The sequence below is a fragment of the Aythya marila genome (assembly GCF_965140915.1).
Source record: "Aythya marila genome assembly, chromosome: Z".
Taxonomy (NCBI): Eukaryota; Metazoa; Chordata; class Aves; order Anseriformes; family Anatidae; genus Aythya; species Aythya marila.
In genome coordinates, this window is record NC_139080.1 from 10,079,130 (window position 1) to 10,094,641 (window position 15,512).

At 41.9% G+C, this 15,512-nt stretch overlaps 1 protein-coding gene across 2 annotated transcripts in view; it reads left to right on the plus strand.

The window, feature by feature from the left end:
* Positions 1 to 15,512, plus strand: part of LOC309889908 (protein unc-13 homolog B) — a 213,551-nt gene that overhangs the window by 27,543 nt on the left and 170,496 nt on the right. For both annotated transcript variants that reach the window (XM_082783101.1, XM_082783102.1), the window contains exons 3-6: positions 142 to 241; positions 4,230 to 4,347; positions 5,095 to 5,218; positions 15,309 to 15,379. In XM_082783101.1, the coding sequence (XP_082639227.1) occupies positions 142 to 241; positions 4,230 to 4,347; positions 5,095 to 5,218; positions 15,309 to 15,379 (413 nt within the window). The remainder of the gene's footprint in view (positions 1 to 141; positions 242 to 4,229; positions 4,348 to 5,094; positions 5,219 to 15,308; positions 15,380 to 15,512) is intronic.

A 15,512-nucleotide genomic window follows, 5' to 3' on the forward strand; every position in this document is an offset into this window, starting at 1 on the left:
AACCCACTGATGTCTTCCCATCTGGGCTTTTGGTTTTGGTCTCTCTGGGATGCAGTGTACAGACTGAAAACCTTAAAATGTTGTGCTTATGATATGAAATTGTATACTGAAGAAGAAAACTTTTTGTCGCTTATTCCCCAGATAAATTCAATACGTATGTGACCCTGAAGGTGCAAAATGTGAAGAGCACGACGGTAGCAGTGCGAGGGGACCAACCATGCTGGGAACAGGACTTCATGTTGTAAGTATGGTGCTGTGCAGAGGTGAGGTGCTTGTGGGATGGCAGCACTGCCATCTACATGAAGCTGCTGAGAGATAAGTCATTGGGCAAGCCTGTAGTAATGAGCCAGCCCCGAGGTCAAGCAGGGAGTAGAATTTAGCGGGTCAAGCTCAGGATTTTGTCTAGTGATGGTTGAGTAGTCCTGCACTTGCCAGTCAGGTCCGTAGTGACAAGGCTGAGGTGGAGCTGGGAAGGCAGAGGATTGATGGGGTCCGTGGGCAGGCATGGAGGTGAGCACATCTGCAACACAACTTAGATGAGGACTGATGGACTATTGCTGGGCTTAACTGGAGATCCTGGGCCATGGGACAAAGGTGTGGAGGGAGGCCCCCGATGAGTCTGGTCAGGGTAATTAAGACCTGTTAGTGCACTCAGGGCTTCAGTGCTGTGATCCTGGTTACCTGTGTGCGGGGGCTATTCTTGATCAGACTTCAGACCTTTAAAGGCTTGCGTGTGGATGTTTTCTGTCATTGGCCTGGTGGCCATGGATGTGTTTTCCAGCTCCCCTGCTGCAGCTGGAGGGCCATCAGTCCCTGCCATGAGCAGCAGAACCAGTTCCAGCTCTCTCAGGGCTTCTGGTGCAGTTGGCACCTCTGATATGCTCTGGTTCTCATAGTCATGACACACAGCCAGAGATTTCCCATTATCTTTTAGAATGGTGGCTTTTTTTTTTTTTTTTTGACTCGAGTGAATGAACGGCTCATTGACAGTGCATCTGGTTTTGCTTCTGTAGCTTTGTAAGACGAAGTGAACTGAGTTTACTAAATCCTTGACTCCCAAGTTCCTTTATCTGAACTTGACCTGGATGCTGCTATTGGGTGGGGGAATTATGGTGTTTGTGTTGTGAAATGCAAAGCTGGTGCTGCTGTTTTTGAGTGGAACTAAGGTGTTCATATAGTGCCTATAGCGAGAGATGCACATGGGGCCTAGTGAGCACATTACCCAATCCAGCAGCAGTTGGTTCACCTCTGCCAGAACTGGGAAACTTGCCTCTGAGCAAGGTTTTTCACCTGGGTCAGTACAGTGTTAACATCAGAGCAGTGCTCTCAGCTCTCTTGTTTTATGTCTGTTGTTTGTTTTTGGAACAGCACCTGAGGTGTGTGCTTCAGGAAGGAGACTTCAGAGCCTGTCCTTCAGTGTCTGGTCAAAAATGCTCCTGAATTCCATCTTCTCAGCTTTGCAGCTCCTTTTTGCACAGAGGCTGTGGCTGCCACTAACATAACACATCTAGGACTGGGGAAAGGTTGGGGCAGGGAATTGTACCTGTCTGCCAAGTCATATGCCAGTACCAGAGCTACTAACTCATTCTTCTGTGATTTGTTCTTGACCCATGGGCAGAAACTATCTTTAAACATGGCCAGGCACCGAGGAGGCTACTCACCAGTGATTTAAGCATGGCACTTGTTTGTGTTGGGTGACTGCTCTAGGCTGCTCCTCCTCCTTCCCCTGACAGCTCTTGAAACTGCTCTCTGATTGCAGCTAGGAGTTCAGCTAGCATGCTGTAAGGTCACTGCTACTCCGTAATTAGTTGCTAGGGAATAGGAGAGCAGAATATTAGCTGAACCACCTCATCATTATCTCCTCTGCTTTAGCCAGGCAACAGTGCAGTTGGGATGCTTCTTTATAACAAAACCGTGTTTTTTTTCCAAACATGGGAGTTTTTCTCTGAAAGAAGGGTGCTTTTACTGTCTCTGTTTACCATTTTTATAAGGTGCAGTAGAATACAGTGTAACCTGGGAAAGACTTTCTATCCCTGTATGTAGTTTTTGCTTCTTCTTTATGAGAAATGCTCTTTGTGAGTAGTAGCAGTGCAGAGTTTGGGGCTCTGAAAGTGTTTGAGATTTGTTTTTTACCAGATCAGCAAAGCACTTCAGTGTCATCTTTGGGGACATCTTCTAATTTTGAAGCAGCTTTAAACGGGCTGAATATTTGCAACAAGCACCTCTGAAGTGCAACTGCAAACTGTAATGTTAGAACATGATTTAATGAGTGTTAAAGTTGTTAGAAATGTCTTTCATTTAAATTCTGTGTGTGCATGTGAGAAGGGAGGGACACCAAGTTAAAATCTCTTTTGTTCTTTGAAGCTATTCTGTGTCTAACCAGAAGGTGGAGAAATGGAGACAGACAAAAGCAAACAGCCATTTCACTGAAAGTCCTTTTATTTTTTTAAATTTGGTGACCTGTCCTGTGGAATTCTGTACAGGAACCTGTCAGGTGTCTTCAGGTCTTATTATGTCAGTGTATATTGAATCAAACAATGTAGCTTTACAGTATATCTTTCCTTCTGTTCCATTTGTGGCCTCATACATGTACTTGTCCAGCCAACAGAAAATCAGACATTTTTGTTGTTTCAGGTTTGTCTGTTCAATCAGATAAAAGCCAGGCTCCCAGGAGGCAAGCAGTGGGAAGGCAGAGCAGTGACAGCACAAGCAGACAGTTCTTAGCTCGGCTGTATTGAGTAGCAACATCCAAACCATAGAGTCACAGAATCATTTAGGTTGGAAAAACCCTTCAAGATCATCAAGTCCAACCATCAGGCTGATCTATTGAGTCCCACCGCTAAACCATGTCCCTTAATGCCATGTCCACATGTTTCTTAAATATCTCCAGGGACAGGGACTCCAGCAGTTCCATGGGCAGCCCATTCCAATACTTGACCACTCTCTGTGAAGAAATTCTTCCTGATATCCAATCTAAAACTCACTGAAGCAACTTGAGGCCATTTTCTCACATCGTATCACTTCTCACCTAAGAAAAGGGACCTCCTTGCCTTGCAGCCTCCTTTCAGGTAGTTGTAGTGAGTGATGAGGTCTCCCCTCAGCCTCCTCTTATCCAGCCTAAAAAATTTGATGTCAGTGTGCTTTGCTCTAGATGCAGGATTTGTTTTGAACCTTATAGACAAAACATTCTCTTATAAAGATGTAAGGAATATGTGGGACAAAGCTCAAATACATGCTGGGATTTGAAGTGGTTCTTTTTTGGCCAAGATGACAGTCTATAGAAATTAGTGATTAGCTAATTCCTTTCTTAAACTTAGCATGGATGTATTTGACTGGCCAGAAGGACAGCAGTACTCTGTGCTCAAAATACCTGCTTTTGGGGATTAGCAGTTGCACGAGAGGAAGTCCTGAGCTCAAAGAAGTAGGAGCTACAGCCTTTGCTCGTAGATGGGACAATGTTGTACCAATGGACAGATCAGGATGCTTCTGTTCTTCATTGCTTTTACCAACATTCAGGCTGTGCACCTGTTTATGCTGTTCTTATGCTGAATTTGTGATGTATCCTTTGCTCACTGAGAGGGAAGACAATTATTGTGTCCAGGAATTTAGCACTCAGGGGTCATGTGCCTGTATTGCCACATGCTGCCGGAGATTTGCGTGGCTTGCAGTGCCATGCAGAGGAACAAGCCGGCACTGGAACAGAAGCAGGGCAATGTGGTCCTGTGCAATGGGTAGTGCTGCTACTGCAGCACAGCTGTGTTTGGGACTGTTACTTCTGGTATGTGGCAGCTCTGGGATATATATTAGCATGTTTGGACCTGACAGAATGTGCTTTTGTTGCTGAGGGTAAGGATAAACTTGCTTTGTTAGAAATTGGGTAGCTGATGGCAAAGAATTGCTCACCTCTATATTTCATCCCAAGATACATCTCCTCCGCCTGCACACGTTGCTGTTGAGATAAGTTTCCAACTGGCAGTCCATGCATGGGGTAGTTAACAGTTTTTGTTTTGTAGTCTTTGTGTAGTTAGTGTTAAATTATGAGAAAATGATCATTAAGAATTCCCTATGAGCATGAGCTGCCTTGACCACATGCCTCCAGAAACTGTCTGCAGCTTGACATAGCTGCGTGGAAAGATGCACTGGGATAATCATGTTGGTAATGCAGAACGTAAAGCAGAATGGTTTTGTGTTCTTTTTCCTCACCTGTGCTTCCTCTTCTTTTCTTGCAGTGAGATCAGTCGGCTGGACCTGGGCCTAATTGTTGAAGTATGGAACAAAGGACTTATCTGGGACACCCTGGTTGGGACCGTGTGGATTGCTTTGAAAGCCATTCGTCAATCTGATGAGGTTAAGCTGACACAGAAACTTTATTTTGACAACTCCGATGTTGATAGTGTTACAAATCTAGTCTGGTGCAGCTCAGGACTGTGCTGCTCAGCAGAACTTCGACTTGCCAAGTCAAGAAGGTTGTGTGAGGGAAGAGGGCTGTGTCAGCATCTCTTCGTGTGTGGGGTTTGGTGTTTTTTTTTTTTGTTGTTTGTTTGTTTGTTTGTTTTTGGACAAGGTTGCCAACAGTGAGACCAAAACTGAATTTATGTAGTTGTCTCTGGTCTTATATGGTAACTCAGAAAATAGGGCTTAATCTGTTAAGGAACGTGTATATTTGACTTGTTTGAGATTTTGAGGACCCTTTAGTCTGATGCTCAAATTTCTGTAAATCCCTGCTGAAGAGGGTGTTATAATTATTGTGGTAACAGACAAGGTAACTCTCAAGGCAGGCACAGAGCATGTCTTCATATTAAAAAAAATAAAAATCTGGGTACAGTGTTAAGATGTTGTCTAGTGGTGCTGATGTGTACTGAAAAAAACAGTAGGAAATCAGATGCTTCTCATTTTTGTAAAGGCATTTAGGACTTGGAAGCCAAAACTGCCAGCACATGCTGGATGGATGTCATTAGGTGTAAAAAGCAGGTACTAGGTCTTGATAATACTGTGCAGAGGCTCTTCCTGGAGTTTATCTTAACAAATGTGTGACAGATTGCTCCAAAAGGATGTGTCAGACTTGAAACTTCATCTGTGGCTTGCGATTCACAGGAAGGTCCTGGGGAGTGGTCTACGCTGGAGGCAGAAGTTGTAATGAAACATGATGAAATCTGTGGAACCAAAAACCCGACTCCTCACAGAATTTTGCTGGACACGAGATTTGAATTACCTTTTGGTGAGCGCATTTCAGTAACTTACGTAGGGCACTGACAGCGGAGATAAAATGTTTAGGAGCAACCTGAGTCATAAAATCAAGTTGTGCTTATTTGCAGTTCTGTCAAAATAGCTCAGTACAGATCAAATTGCTGCTGTTCATTTCTTGTTTGGCTACTTTCTAACTTACAAGATAAGAATCAATAGGGAAGATTTGAAGGTCTCAGAGTGCTGGAATGTTTAGACTAGCAGCAGTTTAAGAAACCACTAGTAATATTTCAGGATTGTGCAGTCAGACATTTTGTTCCTGAGTAGGGAACATTTGCTTCTTTGAATCTAGACACATTTGGCTCTGGAAGAGGTCAAGTTTGTTGTTAGAACTATTTACATGTAGAATGAGCTTTATATGGTAGCTGCACTTAAACCCAGCTAAAAGCATGCAGTTCAGTTAGTGGAACATTAATGTTTAGAGCCCCTGAACATTATCATTAACAGGGTATGTAAATAACTTGGTGTCATAAGAGTAACTGCCTTTTGGGAAGTTATTTGTGGCTGCAAAGTACAGAATGTGGAAATACAGCTAATTGGAGCAAACCCGTCTTAAGTAAAGGTGGTTTTTTTTTTTTTTTTAATTTTATGTTTTCTGAATGAGGAGGTGGGAGAACCAAAAGGAAGGCCTTAGCCTAGACTGCATCCAAGGCAAGGAAAGGCTATTTCCAGCTCTTACCAGACCGTTAGAACAGAGATGATGTTCTGGGGGCTTATGTGTTTTGTTTTGTTTTTTTCCCTTTCCCTTCCTGTTTTAGGCCCTTTTTAAAAATGCCTGTCTGTGATGGCCTCATCTTTTTTTTTTTTTTTCTTTTTTTTTTTCTTTTTTCTTTTTTTTTTTAACTAAGCCCTTGGCAGAGTTGAACAATTTGATTTGCTCTAAGGACTGGTGGAACATTTGTACACCCCTTGGCATTTGGCCAGCAACTGCCAGGATCAGCCATCTGCTGTGGAAAGAAGTTAGGTCATCTACTAGTCTCATAAACCTCCCTTCCTGGTGCAAGGGAGGATGTGGGCTTTGGTCCCGTGGCACTAAAATCGATATGAATTGCATCCTGTGCTCCGAGAGCTGTGCTGAGTTTACTGTTTTGAGTGCACCACTGGCTGGATGGTGCAATTAGGGTGAGTGTAGTGTTCTGTGGAGGTAGCAGGCACTGCTCTTTACAGCCCGGTGTCTAAAGGGGAAAAGGTGTCTGACCTCTTAAGCTGTCTGATGCTGGTGTGGAGCCATCCCTATTCCTCATAAAAACTCTCCTGGTGATTCAGTGCTGTCTCACCGTCAGTGGGAAGTTCATTGACTAGTGGGATTGGACCTTCTTTTGGAACAATCTTTTAATGCATTAACTTGGAGAACGACAAATGCAGGCTTGTACAGATAAGTTTTTGTTACTGGGCTGAACAAGCATAAAATTACATATAAGGAAAAATTCTTTAGGGAAGAGCTCTGGTATGTTGTCAGAATGTTCTCTTTGACAGCACACTTTTTGTTACTAACTTTTCAAGATGCAGTAAATCTTGATATCCTCCAACAGGAAAGTTTCATTTCTACCAAGGTCAGCTCTAAAATGGTACCTGAGCCATGGATCCCCATGGCTTAGTGCATTCCGGTGATCCCTACTGGATCTTGAGGAATGGAGTTGTGCTGTGGTTTTCTTTGGTGGTTTGTTTGGATTTTGTTGTTTTTTGTTTAAATTTTTTGTGTTTAAAGAGGCAAAATTAACTTTTTTTTTTCTAAAAATATCAGAATTATGGAGCTTTTTCCCCCCATTTACTTCAGCAGGAGGTAAGGTCTATTCTGAGTGTGGCCAGGTGACACTGAACGAGGCACCGTCTGTCACTCTGCCACTTTTAGCTGCAGTGCTGGGTAGATCCTGGGTGGTTTTTCTACGCAGAGCTTACGGATATAGCTCAAAATGGTGCATTCAGCACAATTTCACAGTGTCCCCGGCTAACCCTGATTCATTGCTTATGCTGACGCCCACTGCTCTGTCCTACGCATTAAACTCCTGTGGATATTTGCATAACCCTACGCAGGTTGAAGAACTTCTGTCTCCATGAGATTTCCATTTGTAAAGTTTTGAGAGACGTAGGCATTGTCACTATTACTCTTTACATGGTATAACAGTTGCTGCTGTCCCACCATGTCCGCATCTGGGATTTTTTTTTTTGAGATCCTGTATATCAGAGACTAAGTTTTTTTTGTTTGTTTGCTTGTTGTTTTTTTTTTTTTTTTTCCATTAAGTTGGGGATTTAATGACATATAAAATCCATTCTCTGAAAACAGTAGGCAATGGTGATCTCTTACAAGTGCTGGAAAGAATGCACCTAAAAGGTGGGCATGTGTATGATCATGTGTAAAATTTCCATGGATTTCACTCATGCTCTCTGAATTCTTTTTCGCTTCTGTATTCTTATTTAAAAAGGGAAAGGGCAGAATGCAAAAGAAAGGAGCTGGAAAGATTTTACCGTCTCCTGACTGCACATTCCCTTTCTCAGGAGGTGACGTGGTAGTGTCAGGAACTTTCTCAGAGCTGAGTGTTACTGTAGTTCAGTGACCTTCCTACTAGGAAGCTTCTCTCATCGTAAACATGGTCAACTGTGGGCCACAGGCTATGACTTTAATGCAAAATAATGGCAAGCTGATCTCCAACTGCAGAGGTACATAGCTGCTGTAGCTAGTCCTCATAGTGGATTGCTTGGGGTTAGTTGTAATGCTCAAATTTAGGTCTCTTGGCTTCTCCAGCTGTATTTGCAAAAGAATTGGCTCATCAGGGAGGTAATGCCAGGCCTGCTTCCTCCTCAACCCTTATTTTATTCACCAGCCCACTTTGCTTTATCTAACTCTAATCTCTGTATCTATTATATACCTAAGAATAGGGGAGCACAGCTGAAAAATAACAGGAGTATGAGTTTAAATTTAAACTTTCACAATTTTCCTGTGTTATGACAATTGGAACAATGGCCTTAACTTGTGCTATGAGAGTTTTAGGTTGGATATTAGGAAAAAATTCTTCACTGAAAGGGTTGTGAGGCATTGGAACAGGATGCCCAGGGCAGCAGAGTCACCATCCCTGGAGGTGGTTTTAAAAAAAAACAAAAAAAAAAAAAAACACAAACGTGTAGATGGGGGGACATGGTTTAATAGTGGACTTGGCAGTGCTAGGTTAAAGGCTGGATTAGATGATATTAGAGGTTTTTTCCAACCTAAATGATTCTATGATACTGTGAAAATTATTTTTTGTTTATGTGAGGAGAGGAGCAACTGACCATTTTGATATGGGGTGAAATATTAACTCTTTGGGGCAAAGATTTAGCCTCCTGATAGGAAGAGAATACAGGAAGGGTAGCTAAAGGGCAAGGCTGGCAGCTGCTACCTTCTCATTGAAGTTCATTCTGATGGTACTTGTTAAATTATCTCTGTTTTAAAAGAACATGAAGTTCTGATGTTTTCTTATCTTCAGATGGTGTCCAAAAGTGGACTTACTTTATTCTGCAATTCATGTTTTGGGATGTGTTATATTTTGTGATTTTTTTTCAAGTATAGGAAAAACAGCCTTTTGTACCTATGTGGTACAGAACCTGGATTTAACAAATGATGAATATTACATGTAATAGTGTTTTCTCTCTGCTAATCCACCCAACACAGGACTCTTGTTTTTGCTGTTTTGCTTTCATTTCTAAAAGGTATTTTAAAATTTATATTGTTCTACAGAACCACAAAATCTAATTCTGAAAAGTAGGATTTCATGAAGAAAATTTAAGAATGTTAAGCAAGAAGTAACAAGAATTTTGTGACTTTTCTCTTTCTGATATAAGACAAGTGATCATACGTAATGCATCTATTATTTGTTCCTTTGCTTTCTATGCCAAATGCTGAAATAACAGGAACTTGACATGGCTACATTGAAAGGTTTTTATTATGGAGCGTGAAAAGTTGTCAGCTCGTGAAGTGTTTTGTAATGTCCAGGAAAGGATGGGAGCATCAGTTAGCTGTTTGAAGGCTTCTGCTGCTCTTCCCTGGAATAATGCCTCTGCCTTTCTTAGAACTCCGTTTTCAGTCTGTCCTTCAGGACGAGGGCAGAAGCTGGCTGAACAGCTGGAGGTACTGAGCGTGTGGGATATTCCTCTTGGGAAGACAGCATCTGCCCGTATCATCTCGTCCAGCAGTGCTTCCCTTCTCACAGTGACTGCGTGTCTGCTGCCAATGCCTGTGGGGTAGAGAAAGAAGAACTATGAGGTGGTTTAGGCTCTTTTTTCCTGCCCTGTGAGGCTTGGAGACGTGCAGGGAGGTAGCTCAGCTCACAGCCTCTGCATTGCTCCTGGTAGGTTTGCTGAGAAGCCTCCCTGTAGCTGGGGGGCTAGCAGGGAGAACTCTTCATGCCCTGCATGTTAATACTGTGTTGTTTTTATCAGCTGGAAACTGCTGTTTTAAGCCCACACAAAGAACTAAATGGATCGTTGATCTGCCATGAAAGTTCTTAAGTCAGCAGCTCTGTCACTGTAGACGTAATGTTTTAGTAAGTGTGTTTGCAGTGACACTTGGGAACATTGTGTATCACGTTTTGTTTCCCGGGTGAAGTCCTCCTGGCTGTTATAGATGCAGGAGAACCTGAGCAACGTGTGTGCACACGTGCAGCTTGTGCTGCTTTCCAGGTCTGGTAAAATGCAGCAGTAACAAAGCAGTGTTCTTGCCTTTGGCTGTGCTTTTGTACTTTTTCCATCACTTCTGGCTACTCTGTTTCATTTAGGTTAGATGATGCACAGAAATACAGTACCCCAGGCTACTCAATCTATATATTTAAAGTGTTTCAATGCATTTAGTTGGAGCTTGAAAAGTTTGCAAGGGATTGTAAGAGGGGGGAAAAAAAAAAAAAAGAAAAAATACAAAACCCCAGAAAGGTAAAGTCCTTGGTGTAAAACATAATTGCATACAGTGATGTTAGTACAAACAAGCCAGTCTTTCTATTTCCTGGATTAGATTGCTCTTTCTGCTTCCACCTGGTATGTTTTCTTGTGGTACTCTGGAGGTGGGTGACAGCTAAAAGTAGAAAGGGGTGCAAGAGTGTGCTGATGGTGCTAGTGGTAGTACCTGATGCAGACAACCAAGAGATTTATTTTTTTTTTTCCCACTTTTTCATGTGAACATATTTTTAAGTGTTTACCAGCCTTGGGGTTGGGAAGCAATCATCTCCTAAAAAAGTCTGGTGAGAGTTGTTGTAGTCTCTGTTGCTCCTGGTGATATAAAATGACCTTTATTTTGGTCATTCAGAAATTAAACTTTGTTAATGCCCAGTTTTTGTAACGGAACAACAGTATAACTTGTTAGAACTTCCACATAACCCATTGCAGGTTCCAGATGCAGCTCTTGCCTTACGTTTGGTAGTGTTATTATGGTGTTAGCTTGTGGTGTATGGGGGAAAGAGCAGACCTGTAGCCCTGTCTGCAGTGAGCATCTGTCTGTGATGGGCTGCGGTGCTGGACTGTCAGCTAAATGTCCCCTGCCAGCCCTATGCTTTGAAATGTTTGATCTTGAAGAAACAGGACGACTGAAAGTCACCTTCTGTAAGAATGCACCAAAGTGTGAGCATTTGAAATATCAACTCACTAATGGTTCACATTAACCCCTACAGTACAAAGCATTTTTGTGCTCTTTTAAAAATAACAAACTGTCTTCTTGATGGGAGGAAACAGTGTTAGCTAAGACAGGTTGGAGCAGCTTTCTCAACTGATCAAATCTGGTTCTTCTGAGGAATGAGATAGACATATCAAGGTAAGGAGGCAGCTTTTCTTTTTCTTTTTTTTTTTTTTTTTTTTTTTTTTTGTAGATACTTTGCTGGTGTGGAGAAGACAGTCTCCTCAGATGTAGTGAGTGTGTGCTGCCACAGACTTTTTGAGATGCTGCTTATCAAGTGTGAAATTGTGCTGTTTAGAGGCAATTTTGCCCTGTTCCCCTATTTAGAAGCTCAGTGGCTTTGTGTGAGTTGCACAGGATAGAGTACTTAAAATGCATTTGGCTCCTAACTATAGCAGTTTGGGTCTGTGCCAAGCTGTTTCTAGTAAGATAATTGGAGTGAAAATGCTTTTAGTATTCACATCACTCCCAGCATGGGAGCATGCTGATCTGCATCTAGCCATCAGGTGGAGAAGATATTCTTTGTTGCTTTATTGTCTTGAGAACTGTACAGAAACAGAAATGCTCAGGTCTACAAAGGCATTTTAGTGAGAGCCTGTGAAGACTCCCATTCCTCCGGAAAGGCGAGGAACTGGGGCTGGGAAGAGAGGAATCCAGGTGAAGGCTTGTATGAAATGGGTCTGGGGGGAGATGCATTTATTTTACTTATAGCACAGGTGGCAGATCCCTGAGTGCTCATTTCCTTTTCATCTCCACTCTGAGCCTTAATACTTGAGCGATGCTGTAGGACTTACTGATGCTTATGGACCCCATAGGTCCAGGGGTTGGTGTGGCCTCATTTCCTTGCTTGACCTCAGATATGCTTTGTCAGCACCATGGTGAATGACTGGTGGATGGATTCTCACTTCAACCTGGCCATGATCTCCAGACCTGCCCAGCTCACATTGCTTGGGAGCTGTAGGAGAGGGCCCTGGCTGGCAAGTCCCTGTCCTGCTGGCCTGTGGGATCCCACTCACCTCCCTTCCCTTAGGGAACATCCAGCCCTTGGTGGTCCCTGATACCAGCAGCCCAGACACAGGGAATTTGGCGTGCTGCAGATGATGGCAGTAGGAGCAAGGACAATAAAGCTTGCAGCCTTTATGTTGGTGTCACAGTAAGAGGCCTCAGGACGCTAGGGTACAGGTCTTCCCATCCCCTCTTTGTTCTTGTTCAGCAGTTCTGTTTCTCTGCCATATGAACTTGCTCCTCCTGTTTACTGAGTACGTTGTCAGTGGAGTCCTTAGCTGGCATCAGATGGCCTCTGTTTGAACTAGTTTAGCTTCTTATCTTGTAAGCAAAAGTTAATGTAGCAGAGGAACTTGGGTTTGTAATCAAAGCTGGGTGGTGACGTAGGAGCTGGCTAGTGGCTGTAGCCGTGTAAGCGTCACCATCTGTGAGCTCTGCATTAGGGATCTCCATTCTCTGCATTCCAAAGAACCAGCTTCAACAAAACAGGTGATTAAGGCCAGACACAATTGGATGGGGAAAATAAAAATAGTAACAAACTGATTTCTCAAAAAAAAAAAAAAAAAATCAATAATTCTGTCTCAATGAGTGTTTATTCTTCTGAGCAGGTAATTTGACTGAAATTTATTGTTTTGTGTTTAAACTTTGCTGTGTAGTAGCTGTATGGCCATTAGTATGGATGACAAGAGTGTCCCTAAGATCAAAAAGACATCCTTAAAGTAGCCATTATCTAGATCATAGCAGACTTTATTTCTGACTTGTGTAAGAAGCTGTTTTGCTAGAACAGCAGCAAACCTGTACTAGGAATGTTAGCTCTGTTTGTGAAACAGGCACCTTGGATACAAGATAGGAACAACAAATGCAAGAGGCAAACGGTGCTCCTTGTTGCCTGGGCATGCAGCTAAACTGTGGGCTATCAGAAAGCGTTGAAGCCTACCCTGAGATCAAAGCAGTTTCTGCAATGTCGATGTTAATCCATTGCTTCATTCCTCCTACGTCTCCTTGGTCTAGATTTCAGGTTTCTGGAATTCTAAATTTTAGTTTAATTGCTTTGGCTGTAATCTTTAGTCCTCAGTTTGAGATTTTTCTTCATCTTTTACAGATGCAATGTCTTTTGAGGGCAAAATTCAATTTTTTTTAATGTAATATTTGGATTGCTTCAAGTCCTTGTTGGAGTTTCTTGTCTTCCTAAATCTCTTCGGGTCCAATGTTCAGTGAAGTTAATTGATGTCCTCTTTCTAAATGTATTCTGTTCAGATAACCTTTGAATATCATCCCTAATTTGCGTGGAGCTCAAGGTTTTTATACAACTGTGATCCACAGCTCTGATGCATCTATGCATCTATGTTTTCCTACAACTCTCATAATTATGGGAAGACCCTCTCATGTTTCTCCTACTTTGTTTTCTAAGAGCATATAACAACAAAGCAGTGCAGTATACATCAGAAAGAGCAATCGACTCTGTGTATTATGATTAAAATAAATTACTTTGATCTCACTGCAAGAAAAGAGAAACAAATTTTCTCTTTTCTGCTTAATGCAAGTTTTCTTGACTCAGGTACTGAGTTTCTAGTGCCCTAAAACTTTCTCAGGTGGGGTCTGGTTTATCCTCCTTGTCTGGATGAGACTCATTTCACAAAAAAAAAATAGTTTCTTTTTTGAAAAAAAAAAAAAAAGTGTAGGCATTTGTTCATAGTCCAAGGAAATACCTACTTCTGAAACTTCAAATTCTATGAAATCTGGAAATTCCTTGTTCTTGTTGAAAGAGGTTTGTGTTCCAGTACAGTGGCTGCTATTTTCTCCAGCTATTTTGGGGTCATCCTCTTTGTAAGAGGGTAATTTGTGTGGAGGAGAGGACACATGTAACCCTTCAAGTCTAAGAAGCAATGAATACCTGGTCCTTTCTGACATCATTGTTTTTGTGGCTTTTTTTTTTTTTTTTCTAATTTCCCATCCTGATGAAACGGTCATCTACCAATAAAACCTTTTCTTGTTTCTCTCAGAACAAGAGTGGATGTAACTCTTGCCTATGCATATTGTTGAGGCCATATTCATGGGGTACAATTTGTTGCAGGAAAGCAGATTTGTTTTGGAGCTAAGATGCTTACAGAAGATTGGAAAACTGGCCTAAGTGGTACTGTGCTCCTCTTCTTTTGTCAGTGTTTGGGATGGTGAGGTTTCTAGGGCTGGTGTTGTGTAGCTGGAGCTGTACCTGCCTATGCCACGACCACCCTATATGAGCTCTAAAGTTTTCTACATATGTGCAGTTTTGGCCAGAATAAACACATTTTAGAAATCATTGAGCTCTCCTGGAGATATGGCCACCTGACCACTCTACATGCAGGGTGATGCTGAGTGTGGTTTAAGAAACTTCGTTTTTTTTTTTTCTTCCCTTTTTCCAGTAATTTTATACCCCTCTTTTCCTATCCCTAAATAATTTATCTAATTGTCCTGGGTGGGGAGCCTGACTGGTGCTCTTCCTTCAGTGGGTTATTTCCCTTGGTGCAGTACCCCTCTTGCTCTGTTCCTTACTCACAGTTTGTACCTGACTTGCCTTGGGTTACGCTCTCCCCAGCAGTTCACCTGCATCTCCAGGGGTGCCTTCTGAGAGATGAAGTTTTGAGTGGCAGAATTCAGTGTTCCCTTCAGACTGGTAGGACACTGTATTACCTCAAAGTGTGAAATAAAAAGTAGTTCCCAAAACAAAGTTGGTAATGCCTGCTACTTTCTGTCAGTCTTTAACTTGGTAAACCTTCTAGAAAGTGAAAGGGTTGGTTGTCATGGTTCATTTCCCAATGAAGTTGCATTGTGGTGTAGAAATAAGAGTGTGCTTCCATATGAATATGACTGTAGCATTGTTCATTTCCTCACCAGGTCTGGCTTACTACCTGCAAAGGAAAACAAGAGATTGTTTCCCTTTTTTTTTTTTTTTTTTTTTTTTTTTTTTTTTTGCTACCTTTGTGTCATACCAAGTTTACGTGTAAGATGTGCTATCCAAAAGGACTCCTTGTCCTTTGGAGGTTATAAAAACCTCCAGAAGAGGCTCTTGATCTTGCTGTGTGTTATTAAGTATCTAGCAAGTGCATTAATATGAAGTGGCTCTCCATACATCTAATACTTGAATTAAATATCATATGAACCAGTCTTACTCTTTGTGACCTTTGTGCATTGTGCTTTTGGTTAACTGGCTTTAAACAAGAAAGTAATGTAAGCCCTGAATTGTGTATTTAGAACATTTATTTTCCGAGTGCTAGTGTAGGCCAATCTTGTTGATTCAAAATAGTGGGTTTTTTTTTTTTTTGTTTTGTTTTGTTTTTTTTTTCTCCTGTGATGTGCTGTTGGAATACCCTCCCTGTTTTATTGCTGCTGGTGGTAAATGCAAACTTGCCTGGCTAATAAGATGGTGTGGCGTGTTCTTTTGTTACAGATATTCCAGAGGAAGAAGCCAGATACTGGACCAGAAAATTAGAACAAATAAATTCTCTGGGAGATGATGAGGTAAATATCTGAATTAAAAGATGAAGGTAGCCCTGTATCCCTTATATCTTACTTTTATTCTTTGTATTAGATCTCTGTGATTGCTAAGGTAACTACTAAATCTTAATTGTTTACGAGTTTTCTGTGGACTGCC